Source organism: Medicago truncatula, chromosome 5, assembly GCF_003473485.1.
Source record: "Medicago truncatula cultivar Jemalong A17 chromosome 5, MtrunA17r5.0-ANR, whole genome shotgun sequence".
Taxonomy (NCBI): Eukaryota; Viridiplantae; Streptophyta; class Magnoliopsida; order Fabales; family Fabaceae; genus Medicago; species Medicago truncatula.
The window spans coordinates 10948983-10966141 of NC_053046.1; the positions used below are offsets into that span (position 1 = coordinate 10948983).

Sequence of the window (17159 nt, forward strand, 5' to 3'; positions counted from 1 at the left end):
TCTTGATGTCGGGCTTTTTGTTTTAGCCAGGAAATAAACTACTCCCTGTTATACGTAAGAATTATTTGCCTTTGCCTCTAATAAAATGGTCCTTTATATATAAGGATGGAAGGAATATTATTACTTCAAGATTAAAATAGATTGCTTAAAAATCTAGAATTTTTTACCATATATTCGTAGGAAGAACATGTAGGATACATACAATGAATTCTTTCATTTTAATCAGATTTTTTTCAAACATAAATAAAAAATCAAACTCTTCACCAATATGATCGAGATCCTACGTAGAATTAATCGGCCGGTGAAAGAACATAAACACGAGGAACGTAACACGTTTTATAAGTAGAGTCGATAGATTATTGATAGAGTTGAGAGAAATATATAGAGAAAATAGAGGAAAAACATAGGAACCAAACATAAAATCAGAGATAATAGAGGAAAAACAGAAAAACCAAGCAACAAAATAAAGAAAAACATAGGAAAAACGGCAAAAAAACAAAGAAAACTGAGGGAAAATGGAAAAAGAAAACAGAGGAAACATAGCAAAACCGAACTGGAGTAAAGTCGAAGCGCGGTCGAGGTGTTGTGGAACGTAAAATTGAATGATCATACAAGCTCTCGATGCTAGCTACACTGCTCTTGATTACCTACTTGTGATGTAGTCTCTTATTACTTCGACTAATCTATTGGATATCTTTTAAGGAATTATTCATTTGTTTTAAATATCTTACTTTTGGTCATCGTAAGTTTAACTCAATTGGTAGAAACAATGCATAATATATGCAAAGTCCGGAGTTTAAATACCGGAGAAAAAAAAAACCTACTTTTGACCAAAATATATTAAAGTCCCATGGTTTGAAAAATATGTACTAAAATGTTATACTTTTAAACTCTTTATAGGACCTCACCAAACCATATAGAAGTAGCAAAATTGAGCTAATCCGAATTTTTTTTGTCTTGTATGATCTTGCGATCTTGCCATTTGAAATGACAAGCTTGAGCTTGTTCTGAACTTATGAATCCTTTAGGACCTTGACATTTTAATTGGGGAGGTTGAGTGCTTCATTTTTATATTTTCTTAAGCAACGTTGTACAGTTGCCAATGTATACATTATTATAGAGATTACGTTTTTTTTCTTTTGACAAAATAGAGATTACGTATTTAAAAGGAATAAAATTAGAAATGGTGTTTCTTCAAGCCAAACTTTTGAAAATTTATCATAAATATACCTTTTGCAACTTAACGTTCTTTCAAAAAAAAAAAAAAAACTTTTGAAACTTAACTTGTTATATTCTTCTTCTCTGAGTAAATTTAATGTTTTTTAAGGGGATTTTTAAACTTAATGTGTTTTTTAGGGTAATAAATTTGTACAAAAATAAATACTTCCTCAAGGTAATAAATTTGTACAAAAATAAATACTTCATCCGGTCATATTTATAAACAAGTATTTTTTCTTTCAAATTCATTAAATAACTAATGTACTTAAACTATAGTATAAATTAGATTCATTATTTATTCAATAAACTTGAAAAAAAGAATATTTGCTTATAAATATGACGAGGGAGAGTAATAATCACGAGTAGGGTTGGGAATAGGTCAGGTCGAGCTAGGCTTTGCAAGGCCTAAGTCTGGCATGCGGCTTGTCATAGATTTACTTTTTAGACATGAGCCTGACCTTATGAAAGTCTGATTAGGCCTGCTAGCTTGTTTAAAAGTTTATTTCATATGAACATATTTAAATAAATAATGTGATTCAAGGTTAAAAAGACTAATGAGCTAATAAATCAATAATATTAAACTCTCTTTCGATATTTAACATAAAGTTTTAGAGAACTTTACTATATATTATATCATATTATAATTCTAATTTATAATAATAGTTCAAATATGCGATTAAAATAATGTAAATTAATAAGCTTAAATCATTTTAAAGGTTGATAAATTTATAATTTAATTCAAAGTAGAGTATATAATATAATAATCAATAATATTATTCATATTTACATAAGTAGGCCGATCTAATAGACCTAAAAGATTTTTCTAATAGCATGTGGCTTAGCCTTTTATGTTAAATAGACTTTTAAAAAAGCTTATGCCTTTCCTATTTAAGAAAAAAGTCTGATCTGTCGTAGGCCCCTATATGCCAACCTCGCTTATTCTCATGAATTTTCAGCATACAAATTTTTTGAGAGAGGAAATATTTTAAATCAAATATTTTCATAAATAATTTGAATAGTTAATTCACTTTAAAAGAAGTTTTTGAATAAAAATTATGGATAGAAATAATGTAACCAAAAAAATACAGTGATTAAAAGATTTGATGAATAAAAAAGGAATAATTAAATTTAATAAAGATAAATGAGATATATAAGTAATGAATGATTAGTGAAACACACAAAATTGGAAACAAACTTAATTTACATCTTCTTCTCCTAAAGGGTTTCATTCATATTCCTCCTCAATCTCCTTCTTTATCCCCTTCCCTTCAACTCTGCAATCTCCCTCTCCTCCGTTCCAATGAAACCAGGATTCATCTGATTCGATTCATTTTCACACCCCCTTCCTTTTCCCCAATCCCTCTACCCAAATTCGATTACCAATTATAATGAATCCAATCTTCGTTGTTCACAACCTTCGCGTTTTCGGTCCCGGCTTGAATCCCTTTGCACCTTATTGTTTGTCCAATCATTCCCGCCAGACTCGTTAATTCTCTCTCTGAGTTAAACAACCTCTTTGCTTCTAATTTCAAAACCCTTTCTCTTGAATTTCATGTAAAAAAGAGTCTTTTTCAGATTCAGCTTTTGTTTGAACGGAGGTTTCAATTCAATACACTTTGGGAATCTAGGGTTTGGGTCTTTTTTTTTTTTTTTTTTAATTTGTATTATTTCGATTATCATAATTTCTGTGGTTTCTGTGAGAGAAGACATGCTTCAGGAGAGGCCAATTTCGTTGCGACAAAGTTCTTCGAGAAGGAGGTTGTTGAGGCCTGGGGTTGATACTGATGATAGAGGTTGGACCTCACTTCATGTTTATGCAAGGAAAGGTGATATTAAGCTAGTAAGTTCTTTTCTTTTGTTCATTTTCTATGCAAATTCACTATGTTTATTACGGAATTTTGTGGATAAAATTCTAGAAATGTATGTATATGATTGTTTTATTATGAGGGTAAGTTTGATTTTGATGTGCACAAAGATAAATAATGTGCAAGAAGGAAAACTCAAGTGCGCCCGCTTTACTTAGATTTATTGGTTGATTGAATTTGAGATATAGAGGTTCATGTGTGTTGTGTAGGAATGGTATTGGGGTTGGTGGCTTCTGTTATGAGATAGGGGCTCTAGGAAATGAGTTTTGTCACATAATTGAGCTATAGGAAATAAGTTTTGTCACATAATCCAGCTATATGAATTGATGTACACATATGTATTCTAAAAAACATAGGGGCTCTGTTCCGGGGAAACGTAGATGAATCTAATGAGAAGATAAGGTTATTCCTAGGTTGAATTTGAATAGTACATTTGTGGTGGGCAGTTTGGATTGGAGAGGTCCAGGACAGTATGGCAAACAATATACAGAACAATTTTACAGCGTGCTATATTGGGGCAAATAACCTGCACATTCATGTTGGACAGAAGAGGGGTTTGGCAATTGGCAGTATGTCAAACAATGTGCAGAGCAGCTCTAGATGGGGCTATATGTATTGCCAAATAACTCTAGATTGAAATCCGCCGAGTATAGCATAGCATTGAGAGGGGTTGTTTGTAGATTCATGGTCAGAAGTTATGACTAATGAGTTAAGGGTGACCAGGGGTTGGTGAATTTGTACAAGTAACGGGTATTCTCCAGTCTACAAGTGTGACCCTGATTCTGTCACACATGTAGTATATACATTTGTAGAGTGTGAAGTGGTCCAACATAGAAGGCGTAGACTAGATGGATGACAAGTTTGTTTGATGAGGTAGCGTGACTGGCAAGATCCTTAGATGGTCGCAATTAGTTTGGAAGTTATGCAGTCTTGTTCACACGGACTCAACAGGATTTTTAAGTATAAATGTTCTATACAGCTCTTGTAAAAGGTGCAAGGAATGGTTATGGTTACTGCAATTTACCGAAGTGATTGCTGGTCTTATGAGACCAGTTGGCACAGTTCTGGTTGTGTAAACATTAACAAAAAGCTGTTATTGGGTATGAGGTACGACTGTACTGTAGGCAACCGTTGATGCTTGCAACCGACTTGCCCCAAATTCCTCGATGCATGTTGGGAGCTAAAACCTTGTGCAATAGTCACCCTTCACGCTCTCATTGCTGTGTTTACAAAATATCAAACTTTTTGCCACTAATTTCTGTTGTGTTTAATCTTTTTCCTTGCTTATTTTAGTCCATGATTTATGAACTGTTGAATTATGTATGATTTATTATTCCTTTAAGAGTAGAAAATTATCACACTTGAAGTGTAAGGGAAGCATCTGCTTATATTTATAATGTTCTTTCTGAACAGGTAAAAAGGCTTCTCAACGAAGGAATGGATGTTAATGTGACTGCATGGGGCCCTAAATCTAAAGGTGTGACCCCTCTCCACCTTGCTGCCGAAGGTGGTCATCTTGGAGTGATGGATGAACTGCTTGAGCGTGGTGCCAATATCGATGCCAGAACTAAGGGTGCTTGTGGCTGTAAGTTTTTATGCTTCCCATAGTCTTCCATATTAGTATATCTATCTGTCTAAATTCCAAATTTTGTTTTTTTTTTTAATTCATGATTTTGTTCTCCTTAAACCAGGGACACCGCTCCATATTGCAGCTAAAGAGAGGAATAGGGATGCTGTGAAATTCTTGGTAGAGAATGGAGCATTCTTGCCACCGGATATCAATGATAGCAGATTTAATCCTCCTCTTCATTATTGCCCAGGACTTGAATGGGCCTATGAGGAAATGAAGAGACTTCGACAGGAAGAATTATCTCCGGAGGACACATCTTGCAGCTCTGAAAATTAATCTTCATTTCAGTGATTTGATTGATGTTTGGCTCTTATGTGTGAATTGATGTAGACCTGAAATAAACAACTTACTATGCATAAGTTGCATTTAGTATGATGAGATGTATTATTGTTCGAATATGTTGGTCGGAAACAGTGATGCAACATTGTTTATGTGTAATCATTTATTCACGGTGTGCACCATGCTTTGTTCCCAGGTGTGGAATTACCATTGTTTTGGACTTGTTTTTTGTTACGAACAATGTTACAGTCGTGCAATTTTAAGGTGTCTTTGGTTTGAGTATTTACTTGAGTAAATTTTCAGATATTAGTTTTTGTTAACACCTTGGTTTCATAGATTAAAAAATGTATATGAGGCTAATATGATTGCTCATAATCTTATTAAGATGGTCATATACAATGCCGGCTTTCTGCTTTATTTTGACATCCTTCATTGTATTAATCCTTTTATATGAAATGCCTAGTTTTCTCTTCTCTATAAAGAAATCGTACGATCCATTTCATTGTGAATAATTATTTCGAGGATTCCTCTAAATAATATTTCAAGGTTTAAAGCAAGGTAGAGAGGACTAAAAAACAAGACACAAGCCAATAGCAAATGATTAAATATTTGCAAATTGAATTGTTTCATTTTCCCCTCCATGTATCTCTCCTATAGGACTCTAACCCTTTATTTCACTCTTAATCTCGCAAATATTGGCAACTAGATATTAGAAAACATCACTCTTCACCTTTTGCTGTATTATGGATAAACATATTTTCAGTGCACTCTTATGATAAACATATTTATTTGACAAACACATAAAACTGAATAATCGTAGTAAACTGAATTGCAGATACAGATCATGTGTCACAGTTTTTAGTGTGAAAATGAAGAAAACTCAAATCGTACTGATTGGCACACCATTTTGTGTCAAAAACAAATAGCAAATTAAAATTATGAATGTTATTATAACATCAATGACAGAAATGTAATCACAATTTTCTACCAAAAAAGGAATGTAATAAAAATTAGCAAACAACAATTAAACAGATAACTTGTTTCAAAAAATTAAACATTTATTTTGACATTAAAAAAAAAAAAGAATACGGTTGTGATTGTTATATTTTTTTCCACTCATTTCTAATCAAACCAACACGTGTTTTAATTGTAATTTTATAGATTTTCAATTTTTGATATTCAAATATAATTACTCATTTAAATAATATCTAAAAATGTCTACAAGTTCTAAATCAACTAGTAAAAATGCAAAATTGTTACGCATTGTATATGTATATTTTAATAGTTATTTGTCATTTCGTCTATCCCAAAATTTTATCTAAAATTTATTATATTGGATGATGTGATCTCATCCCTAATCAAAATGCATGCTCAAGTATATATGTTGAGATAGCTCAACATTTTAAATAGATTTGGCTAATTGGAGAGATTATTATGTGGTTACATGTGAAAACTACTTAAATTTATCAATAAGAAATAAATTAAACATCAAACAAGAATTCATAATTTAGTCCAACATATTAAAACGCATGGAACATGAGTGTAGGTTCAAACCTACAATGCAACCATTCTCTTTTCCGTTTTTCTTTTATTATTTATAAGTGCGGATTTCCCACCACATTATAATAGTGATTAATTTTTGTCTGAGAAATTTATTGGACACACAAAGTAAATTCTTTTAATTCCATCCTAATTTTCTCAATATACAGTCACAGAGATTAAACTCATGATCAATTGTTTGGTTAAAATCTTTTATCACTTCGACCAATTTATTATTGACAACAACTCCAATTAGTCTTTCCCCTCTAATCTAATTAGTGTATTTGTTGGTCACTAGGTAGGTTAATCAAGCAAGCATAAATATCCACAAAGGTTCTTAGAGCATATATATATATATATATATATATATATATATATATATATATATATATATATCGGTTGTTTTCAATCATGTCATCACCAAAATCTAGGATGTTATGTCAGAGTTTCATGAATAATAATGAATTGGAATTCGTTTTATTTTTATCATCGTTCCTCTGCACAACTACGCGTCTTTTGTGCTTTTGTTGGATTAAAATACAAATTATAACATATTTACAAAGCCAACCGAAGACTCTTTTGAAATATTATGGATTTTAACGGGATCATTTTAAAATTTTAGAGGAGTGGTATGAATATTAAGAAAATATAGTTGAGTGGTTTGAATAAATTTTTTTTTGACAAAATAAAAGATATTCATTCATTCAAATTGATAGAGTACATCAATATAATGCAAAATTGTTAAAAATAAAAAGGATGAATCTGTGAACAGGCTCACAACGTCTATGTTAATAGCATAAAACGACAAAGTACAAATGCCTATACATATGACTATATTTAAATCTCCTGAATAACCATTCATCCGGATCTGCAACGTGGATAACGCCAAAGTCGTTGATTGGATCTGCACTGCATTGAAGTTGATCCGACAATTTGAACCGATCAAATATCTGAGAGAAACAAGAAAAACAACAACGTCGCACAAAGACGACGAACAAACCAACGTCGCACGAAGACGACGAAATCACAAAATAAAAAACGAAATAGATGTAAAAATCACTTATTTCACCCCTCTTTGATGGATGAAGGAGAAGAAATTAGGTTTCGGTGACGGATCACATGAGACTAAGGGAAAAGAGAAAGATTGTAAACGACATTTATTGAGTGGTTTGAATAATTAAAAAGTATGAAGTAATATATTTTATTGATTGGGGTCAATTTATACCACTCATATGAGTGACATTGATGTAATGCTCTTACAAGATTAAGTTAGATTTAAGTACGAGTTATCATTCATAATCCCATATTTGTACTCATAACTCATGCATTTGACAAAAGTATTGTTTACTAAAAACAGATGTAAGTGTGTTGTATACCTTTTCTCAACTTTAACTTTTTTATTTTTTTTTACTTTGAACTATGTATCATAAATTAAAAAATTCGGTGCATATCATAAACGTGAAATATACGATATCTAAAAAAAATAAAAAAAATGAAAAGGTGGGTGTGTAATGTAAAATAAAATAAGAAATTGTATTTTGTTTGATATGGAAAAAAGCAGGGTATAGAAGTTCATTGATGATGTCTATTTATAAGGTGTCATTAATGAACTTCCAACCTTTATATCATTGTTAAAATAAATAAATGATTTATCGACGACTTTATGATAGAACTTCAAAACAAATTCAAGTGAAAAAAATTTGAAGTATTCAATTGGTTTTAAGTGTCGGAGATTAAAGGGTTGTTTGATGCGCAAAATATGATAGAGACGAGATAGAATATAAAACATGATATTGTATAAAAATATATATATATATATATATATATATATATATATATATATATATATATATAAAGCATGATAAAGATAGGGTATGAGATAGACATGATATTAGTTATCTTACGATGTGTTTGATGTGGACATAATGACAAACATGATAATACCATTTTATAATATCATATTTTTTATATATTCAATAAAACCTTTTCAGATGAATTATGAATGGGTAAAGCGGTAAAATATTTAATCAAATCACATTGAATTGATTTCTGTAAACAGAGAATAAAAAAAAAATCCCATTCAATTTTAATATATTTATTTTTGGTACAATTCAATTTAAAATTCTAATTGGAAAATCACGTACCCTATCTTTTATATTTGTTCTTTTTTTTTTTTAGATTGATCTTTTAAAAGTTACATAATTTAAGGATATTTTAGGTATTATAACATTAATTATGATAGAGTTGATTAAAATTTTTACTTATATTTGAAACTATTTGATATGATTCTCGTTACTGATTATATTTGAGACAAGATAAAGTATATTCACAAATCATATTACCGCTCCTCTAAAAAGAATTAGTCTTTTTTTTTTTTGAAAGATAAAAAGAATTAGTCATGTCATCTAAGTGGTGGAGCCCTGCCCACTCGGAAAAATTAAAAAATCAACGATTATATGTCTAATTTGCGAGATTTTATGTAATTTTGTATCGGTTTTATGTTTTAGTTGATTCAAATTCCTACAAAGTGGTGTAGTGGTCCACCTGAAAATTTAAATAATTCAATTATAGATCTATTTTGTGAGATTTTATACAAATTTATGTCGGTTTTAGGTTTCGGTTGATCCAAATTTTGGCAAATTGGTGTAGTGGTCTACCAGAAAAATTTAAATAATTCAATTATAGGTCTAACTTGTGAGACTTTAAATAATTTTTCAATAGTTAATTTTAGTGACCCACCCTAACATTTTTTCTGGCTCCGCCACCGGTCACTCATCTTCATTTAATCTACATCAAACTTGTATCCACCAACCAAATATTTTTTTTAGTGGAATTTCTAAAATAAACAGTAACTTTGTGGCGTGCGTGGGTATAAGGGGACATAAAAGATCAATTTAAATTTTTAATTAAAATAATATTTAAAAGTCCAACCTGAAAAATGGAACAACTTAAAGAAGACACAATATGTATCTTAAAATTTGTTTATTTTTTTGTTTAAAAATCAACCACTTAACGCATGCCATGAATTCAAAGAAAAACACTCATGCAGATACTCATATTCCTCTATTTTCACATTACTAATTCCATATCTTATATCAAATAAAGGCCATAATTCATTCCAGGACCATTTTTTGGGAGTAAGTAAGTAACATTGCATGAAGTTTCTTCGAGAAGCATTAAAATACGGTCCCGCACAACTGGGCTCCTACATATGAATACGGCCCCCCCTCTAGTGCTAGCTGGACGACTTGTCTAATCACAGATAGTGAAATGGAAAGTGATTTCAAGCTCAAGTTGGGAATCAAATTCGGTTTATGGCTGCATCACTTTTCAATTAATTAAGGAAAGACAACCACGGCACCATGCAATTTCACACCACATGATTATCATATTAGATTTTGAACAATTTTAATCAAAATTTAAAAACATCATATGTATGATTCTTGTTTAATTTTACGATAAATTAGTGATATAAGGTCAAGCCATATGCTATTGACCTTACAATGAGCTGAGATTGCCAACATCAGAAGGTTTGACGTTGGAGCAGGGGATCATATAGGTGGGTCCATTGACAGTGCAAATTCAGGTGTCGATAGAATCATAGAAGAATTCGCTGATTGAAGAAGCCGAAGTAAAGGTGGAGGACTCAAATGTCACGGGATTTGCAGAGAGCAACACAGAAGAGGATCATAGATGATCCAGAGAGAGAGAGAGAGAGAGAGAGAGAGAGTTTAGGATTGCCGACTGGTCCTCACTCACACGCTTACCAGGAAACTTCCCGGTAGGTCACCCATCCAAAGACTACTCCAAGTCAAGCACGTTTAACTGTGGAGTTCTTATGGAATGGACTACCAAAAGGAAGATGCATCTTGTTGATATAGGTAGTACCAAACAATTCTTATAAGCCTTCCTTCAACCATGTAGTCCCATACCTACACGACCTCAGGATCCCTCTCATTCTGATGTGATTCGGTTCCTCTATAAGCTGTCGGGAGCTACTCATTGTCGTGCCTTGTGCACCGACGATCACTCCCCTGCCCTCGTCAGCTGTGGGTGTTACATGCCCACTAGCTTTCGCTTGGTTCTTCCCCGAACCACACCGTACTTGGAGAGGTCTGCTCTGATATCATTTCTAACATCCCATACGTCTTTTGGGATTGTCGACCGACCCTACAAACCAACACGAGTCTTTTCAGCGTGTTTTGTCCTCATTCACACGCTTACCGAAAAACTTCCCGGTCGGTCACCCATCCAAAGACTACTCCAAGTCAAGCACGTTTAACTGTGGAGTTCTTATGGAATGGGCTACCAAAAAGAAGATGCATCTTGTTGATATAGGTAGTACCAAACAATTCTTATAAGCCTTCCTTCAACCATGTAGTCTCATACCTACACGGCCTCAAGATCCCTCTCATTCCGATGTGATTCGGTTCCTCTATAAGTTGTTGGGAGCTGCTCATTGTCGTGCCTTGTGCACCGACGATCACTCCCCTGCCCTCGTCAGCCGAGAGAGAGAGAGAGAGAGAGAGAGAGAGAGAGAGAGAGAGAGAGAGAGAGAGAGAGAGAGGTTAGATGCCCTTTTCAGAAGGAAAAAAAATGATAGAGAATGGAGGTTTTGGTGATTTCATGAGAAAGGGATAGGGTTGAGATTCATCAAGGAAAAAGAAAGAGACATGTTTTACTGTATGAATAATATTTGGCTTGTTGTCTGTAATCCTATTGACACTTATTTAATGCATGGATAACAATTGAGTTGTTGCATGCATTTCTCATAACATTTGAGTTATTGCATGGGTAACACTTGGTCGATGCATGTATTCTTCTTGACACTTGATTTGTTGCATATATTCCTCATGAGTCATGACACTTGATCTATTGCATGGGTAACACTTGGCTTGGTGCATGCATTCCTCTTGACACTTGGCTTATTGCATGTATTTCTCCTGAGTCATGACACTTGGTTTGTTGCATGCATTACTCTTGACACTTGCGATGTATTTTAGGCGTCCAAGGGTATAGATGACAAGGTCTTTTTGCTAAAGGACAAAGAAAGATATGGTTGTCATTGAGATGCTAGGGTTTTGGCGCCAATGAAAAACATAGGGTTGTGTTAGGTTTTAGGTGCACGACTTCATTGCATTTGTATTTATTAAGATTAAGATTAAGATATGTCATTATCAACTACTATTCTGATCATCACTACGACCACCATTAGCCACCATTCCGACAACCGTTTGCCGACGATCACCACATTCACATATGGTTATTAAAATTACTACTAAATAAATATATTATGTATTTTAAATATTTGTTTTTATATTTATTTGAGAAACTAAACTCGACAGAAATTGATTTTAATTTTTAATTTTTTTGAAAACTCACTATATATATATATGGTTATTAATTTTCTTTCTTTTCTTTGTATATAAATTTATGCTTTAAATATTATAAAAAAAAAAAAAAAAAAAAAAAAAAAAAAAATCATTGTGAGTAGATTGGCTATATGGAAGGAGATCAACTCAATCTGACTTGGCCTTCTAGTGCACATGAGGGTCATGTTTTGCTCTTTTTCTAAAGGAAGCATGTAGAAGCACTCTTTTTTTTTTTTTTTTGAAGAAATGTAGAAGCACTCTTTAAAAAGTATAAAAAATCATTATTAAAAACATTCCATCATAATGTTAAGTATATATTACAGAATAGATTAAAGAATGGGACTTTATACTTATAAAAATTATATTAACATATACTTAACATCAAAATATCTAACAAAAACATCAGTACAGTATTTTTTTTTTAAATCATCTACAAGCAACTCTTAAACAACAAATTTAGAAAAAAAGAATAAAATGAGGTCGACATATATTTCAAAAAAAGACAAGAAAATAAATTTGTGGATTCATGTTATCTATCCAATGAAACAGAAACAGGCAAACATGATTTGGTAAGATCTCCTTTCCAAGATAAATACAAAGGACACTCATTGTCTGATAAAGATGGACATCTCTCATAAAATCTCATCCCTCACCACCTCATATTTATTCACAACCCACCCTACAGTTGCCACGTGATTCCCCATATCTCCTGCTTTCATATTGCCCCTCAACATGGGCAATGTAGGACTATCAACAAATAGTATTAATAATAATGGAATAAACCGTTATCTTAGTCTCTCCATGTGTAATCCATTGTTATTGTTATTGTTATTTACGATCTGTATCAAAATTACAAATATATAGTCCAAGAACCAAGAAGATTAACTATCTATCGAAACATTTAACTCATTTATGTTGGTCTAATCATGTTAGTTTGGGTCGATCTTAGAATGTGTTTTTTTTTTTCTTTTAAGATTTCAGACAATGAATTTGAACTTCTCTAATTAATTGGTTTTTAAGCTAATACCAAGTTTTCGAAAAGAAATAATAATAAAGAGAATGTGTTTGAAGTTTCAATATATTCAACCACTCATTTTTTAAGGACTAAACTGATTATCATCCATTAAAAATAATGTTGTCATAGCCAATGTCACATTGCCACCATCCCCACCTTTTTTTTATTTCTATAAATCATCAAATATTCAATTCATAGTTTCATACATCACAAATACACATACTCAGTCAAAAAATATGGAAAAAATAATTAAAAAATACCTCTTACCCCACATTTCTTCTCCTATACATTACAGACAAATTTTCACTTTCAGCTTTCATTTCAAATATCTAATGTCAGCTCATCCCATAAACTATTAAACAAATAAAACGACTATTCCAACTCAAGTACAACTAAAAATACTCTTTTTTTTTCTCTCTGACAAAATAAAAAATAAACAAAAAATTGTTAGATTTTTTTTTTTAAATTTTACTATTTTTTAAATTATTTTTTATACAAAAACAAAATAATTCACTCAGTTACCGGCATCCTTGGCAAGACATGAACAGCCACTGCTTCAAACCCTTCCGGCAACTCAACCACCGAAATTCTAGGCGGCACCGCCACTACATCCACCACAGATATCCCGGCGGTGGAAACAACACAAATTCTACCTTGTTTTGCAACCATTTGTTCAGCTCCTTTGAGTCTTTGAGACTCAAAAATCTTTTCCCAAATATCATCTTCTGAATTGTATCTACTAAGAATACCTTTAGCTTCATCCACCACATACATCACTTCCTCCTCCATCGCCGCCACCGGTCCTCGAAACCCTAACAACATCCCCTCTGGCATCTCCTTCCATGTATCCTCTTCAACATCATACACAACTCCTTCTTTAGCAGCATCGCCTTTTACGTTTACCATATAAAGCTTTCCTCTCCATCCAACAGCATCTACAGCTTCCCTGCTGAATCTGCCGTCCTTCATATCGGTTTTCTTCTCCCAAATGGGATCGTTGATCGGGTCCCACTTCTCTATTGACTTTGCTACATCAACTGAGAAATGGGACCCAATACCACTTGCTACATAGACCATACCCTCTGATGTGCCTAATGCACACCAGCGGCGTGGATTAGTTAGGGCAGGTCCGACAGACCAGCCCTGACTTGGGTTGAAAATCAAAGGATGGGATAGTGCTGGGGTGAGATTATGAGTGGTGGCGGCGAGGAGGATGAGATTATCGGAGACGGAGATAGATTGGACGGAGAGATTACGAGAGAGGAAGGAAGGGTGGTGGAGGAGGATGTGATGGAGTGGTGGTGGTGGAGGGAGGATTTTCCAAGTGTTCGATATTGGATCAAAGTTGTGGAATTGAATTGAGTGTGAATGATGTGATTTGGGGGGTGAGAGAATTGCATAGAGAGAAAAGAAAGGTGGAAAAGAAGGTGAGTAGATAAGTCTACGCCATGAGTGACATACTTTGAAGAGAAGAGAAGGGTTGATTGAAGATAGACAAAGTTGAGCTATGTGATCAGGAAGACCTGGTATGAGAAGATCATGTTGATGGTTGTGGTGGTGATGGTAGTGTTTATGGTGTTTGACGGTGGTGGAGGAGGAAGAGGAATAGTCACATGTTGAAGAGGTCCTCCAATTCCATGATGAGTTGGCCATGAAATTGAGGTATGATATGAGAAAGTGTTAGTTATTTGGTTTTTATGAAGAAAATGGAAAGTGGGGTTAGGTACTGTTTGGTTAAAAGGTGTTGTTTGCTTGTTGGTGTTTGCATGTGGAGTTTGGTGATTGTGAGGTGAGGGAGAAGAGAAGAGTTAAAGAAAGAATAGCTTTTTTAAAATGAAAAGCTAAAAGTAAAGAGAAGGGGACATTGTGCCGATTTCAGCTTTTTTCATTCATTATAAAAACATGCTACCTTTTCAACTGTTATGCTGTCCAATAATAGCAAATAATAAATACTAGTAACAGTCAATATTCAATGTTAGTATACCTGTATGACTTTATCACACATTTTTTATGGAAAATGATTTTTTGTACCGGCATACACCGTATCTACGATTTCAGAGAGAAAATAAAATAGATAATGATGTAATAAATACTGGGGTCATGTTAATTAGGGTTGGGAATAGGCCTGGTCAGGCCAGATTTTGATAGGCCTGAGTCTGGCCTACGAAAAAATTTGCAGGCATGAGCTTGGCCTAGGGCCTTTTATAGGCCTATTTTTTTGGTCTGGCCTGAAAGCCTATTTACAGGTCTGCTTACTATTAAAGTCACTAAGCATTCCATTTTATCTACTTTTAAATAGGCTTAATAGGCTTCAAAGCCTATTTCAGTGTAAAACTTGTCTATCACCACTATAAGGCCTTAAAAACCTATTTCACTATAAAGCTTTAAAGCCTATTTAAAAAGTCCACTATGAAGCCTAACATGCATAAACAGGCTGGCCTATTAGGCTTCATAGGCTTTTTTGATAGCCTAAGCCTGACCTATTTACTTAAATAGGCTTTTTAAAAAGTCTAAGCCTAACCTTTTTAATAAACAGGCCAGGCCAGACCAGGCTTAAACAGGTCAGGCCATAGGCCCCTGTAGGCCGACCTAGCCTATTCCCAACCCTAATCTTAATAAATATCTAAAGACATATATGTAGTTTAAAGATTCTTGAAAATAAATTTTTATCTTGAATACGTATGTCAAATATATATCAATTACTAAAAAAAAAAAATGGCAAATCAAATATTTATCAATTACTTATAATAATGTCGTAAAAACATTAGTTAGTATTTCATAAATATGTTGCTGAAGTGATAAAAGAGAGATGGAGAAAAGAAAAAAAAAACATTGCAGGGATGTCAAAATATAACCACTCATTCATAATCTTCTTTGTTTTGGTTTGAAATCACGTTGTCTGTTATTGTGGCATCGATGAACTGATATTGTAGTGATTCTCTTTTGTATATCTTATGCGAGATGAATCATTTTTGGTTATTAATTTCATTTTGGCTTGGTCAAAAAAAAAAATTCCTATCTCCAAATATATTTATAATCCATTCTCAAAAAAAATAATAATTTATAATCCATCATTTATAAATATTTATAAGTGTCCAAATATATCCTAATTTTTCCTTTTTATTTTTCTTCTCTAAATACAAGTATTCATTTAAAAAAATGACACCTCTCAAAAAAAAATTAAAAAATGACATTAAATATAAGTCCCTTTTCAAATTACTAGACATATTTATTGTTTCTTTTTTAAATAAATCCCTAATTTATATATAACCAAATATCTTCAAATATGAAAAGTTAAAATTAATGCATTTGAATTTTTTTAGTGAAAAGTTATTCATTACATCACTAGTCACCACACGGTAGAATCATATACATGATCATAACTTTTATTGTCATTCATCCGACCTCAACATTGTGTATATGAGGTATTGTCCGCTTTGGAGCATGATTGAGCTATCACGATTTTGTCATTTGTAAAAAAACGTCTCGTTGATATTGAGCAGTATGACTGATGCATGTAAACTACACATTACCTCAATTTTCAAGCAACATACGTGATATTTTTTTGGGTACCGAAACAATAGCCCCCTAGTCAAAGGCTAAGGGGCTAATGGATTCAACCCTTCAGTGTGATGTGGGTTTGACTCTTACCCTGTGTGTCAATGTTTCGACCTCAAGTTCATAACACATTGCGTTTTAGAGATATCGTCCGCTTTGGATCTTGTGTGAGTCATTACGGTTTTGTTTTTTGTAAAAGATGACTCGTTATTGAGGATTATGTGTGTTGTATACAAACTACAATTTGTCTTGATTTTCAAACAATTTGGAACTTTTTGGTGCACCAGAACAATTACCTTCATCGTTTTTATTCTCACTTCTTCCAAGGATAAAGCCCTAAATTTTTCTCTGAAATCTCAACTTTCATCTGCAACAACAAGTTCACCAATTCCACTTCCACGACCCAACACCTAAATTAGGAGGGTGAAAGTTGGATTTATGTTGCCTATTATAGTTATTGGAGGAACCCATTTAGACCTTTTGATAGAGAATATCCATTGAAGTGATTGAGTACCTATTAAGTACTATTATTAAAAAATAAAAAAAAATGATGTGTCCATGTGATACCCGTTTAAGACCTCAAATGTGAGAGTGTTCATTATGGATGCTCTTAGATGCTAGATCTTAAATGATAAAGATCTTACCACGTGGATGGTCTTATCATCAATCTAGAGAAACATAAA

General features: G+C 33.0%; 2 protein-coding genes across 2 annotated transcripts; one reads left to right on the forward strand and one right to left on the reverse strand.

The window, feature by feature from the left end:
• The first annotated feature begins 2386 nt into the window (after positions 1-2386).
• LOC11405520 (phytochrome-interacting ankyrin-repeat protein 1) lies at positions 2387-5274 on the forward strand. Its single transcript, XM_003612525.4, has 3 exons — positions 2387-3058; positions 4497-4668; positions 4775-5274. The coding sequence occupies exons 1-3, from the start codon at positions 2927-2929 to the stop codon at positions 4987-4989; spliced, it is 519 nt and encodes a 172-aa protein (XP_003612573.2). The 5' UTR covers positions 2387-2926; the 3' UTR covers positions 4990-5274.
• A 7752-nt stretch (positions 5275-13026) lies between these two features.
• LOC11408650 (F-box/kelch-repeat protein SKIP25) lies at positions 13027-14817 on the reverse strand. The gene has a single exon (XM_003612528.4). It carries the CDS (start codon positions 14569-14571, stop codon positions 13429-13431), a length of 1143 nt encoding a protein of 380 aa, XP_003612576.1. The 5' UTR covers positions 14572-14817; the 3' UTR covers positions 13027-13428.
• Positions 14818-17159: the final 2342 nt, after the last annotated feature.

Excerpts from the sequence above, each read along its gene's own strand:
- LOC11405520 (XM_003612525.4), top strand. The coding sequence starts at position 2,927 with ATGCTTCAGGAGAGGCCAATTTCGTTGCGACAAAGTTCTTCGAGAAGG. Across the intron at positions 3,059-4,496 it reads GGAAAGGTGATATTAAGCTA|GTAAAAAGGCTTCTCAACGA; the intron begins GTAAGTTCTTTT and ends CTTTCTGAACAG. Across the intron at positions 4,669-4,774 it reads AACTAAGGGTGCTTGTGGCT|GGACACCGCTCCATATTGCA; the intron begins GTAAGTTTTTAT and ends TCCTTAAACCAG.
- LOC11408650 (XM_003612528.4), bottom strand. The coding sequence starts at position 14,571 with ATGGCCAACTCATCATGGAATTGGAGGACCTCTTCAACATGTGACTAT.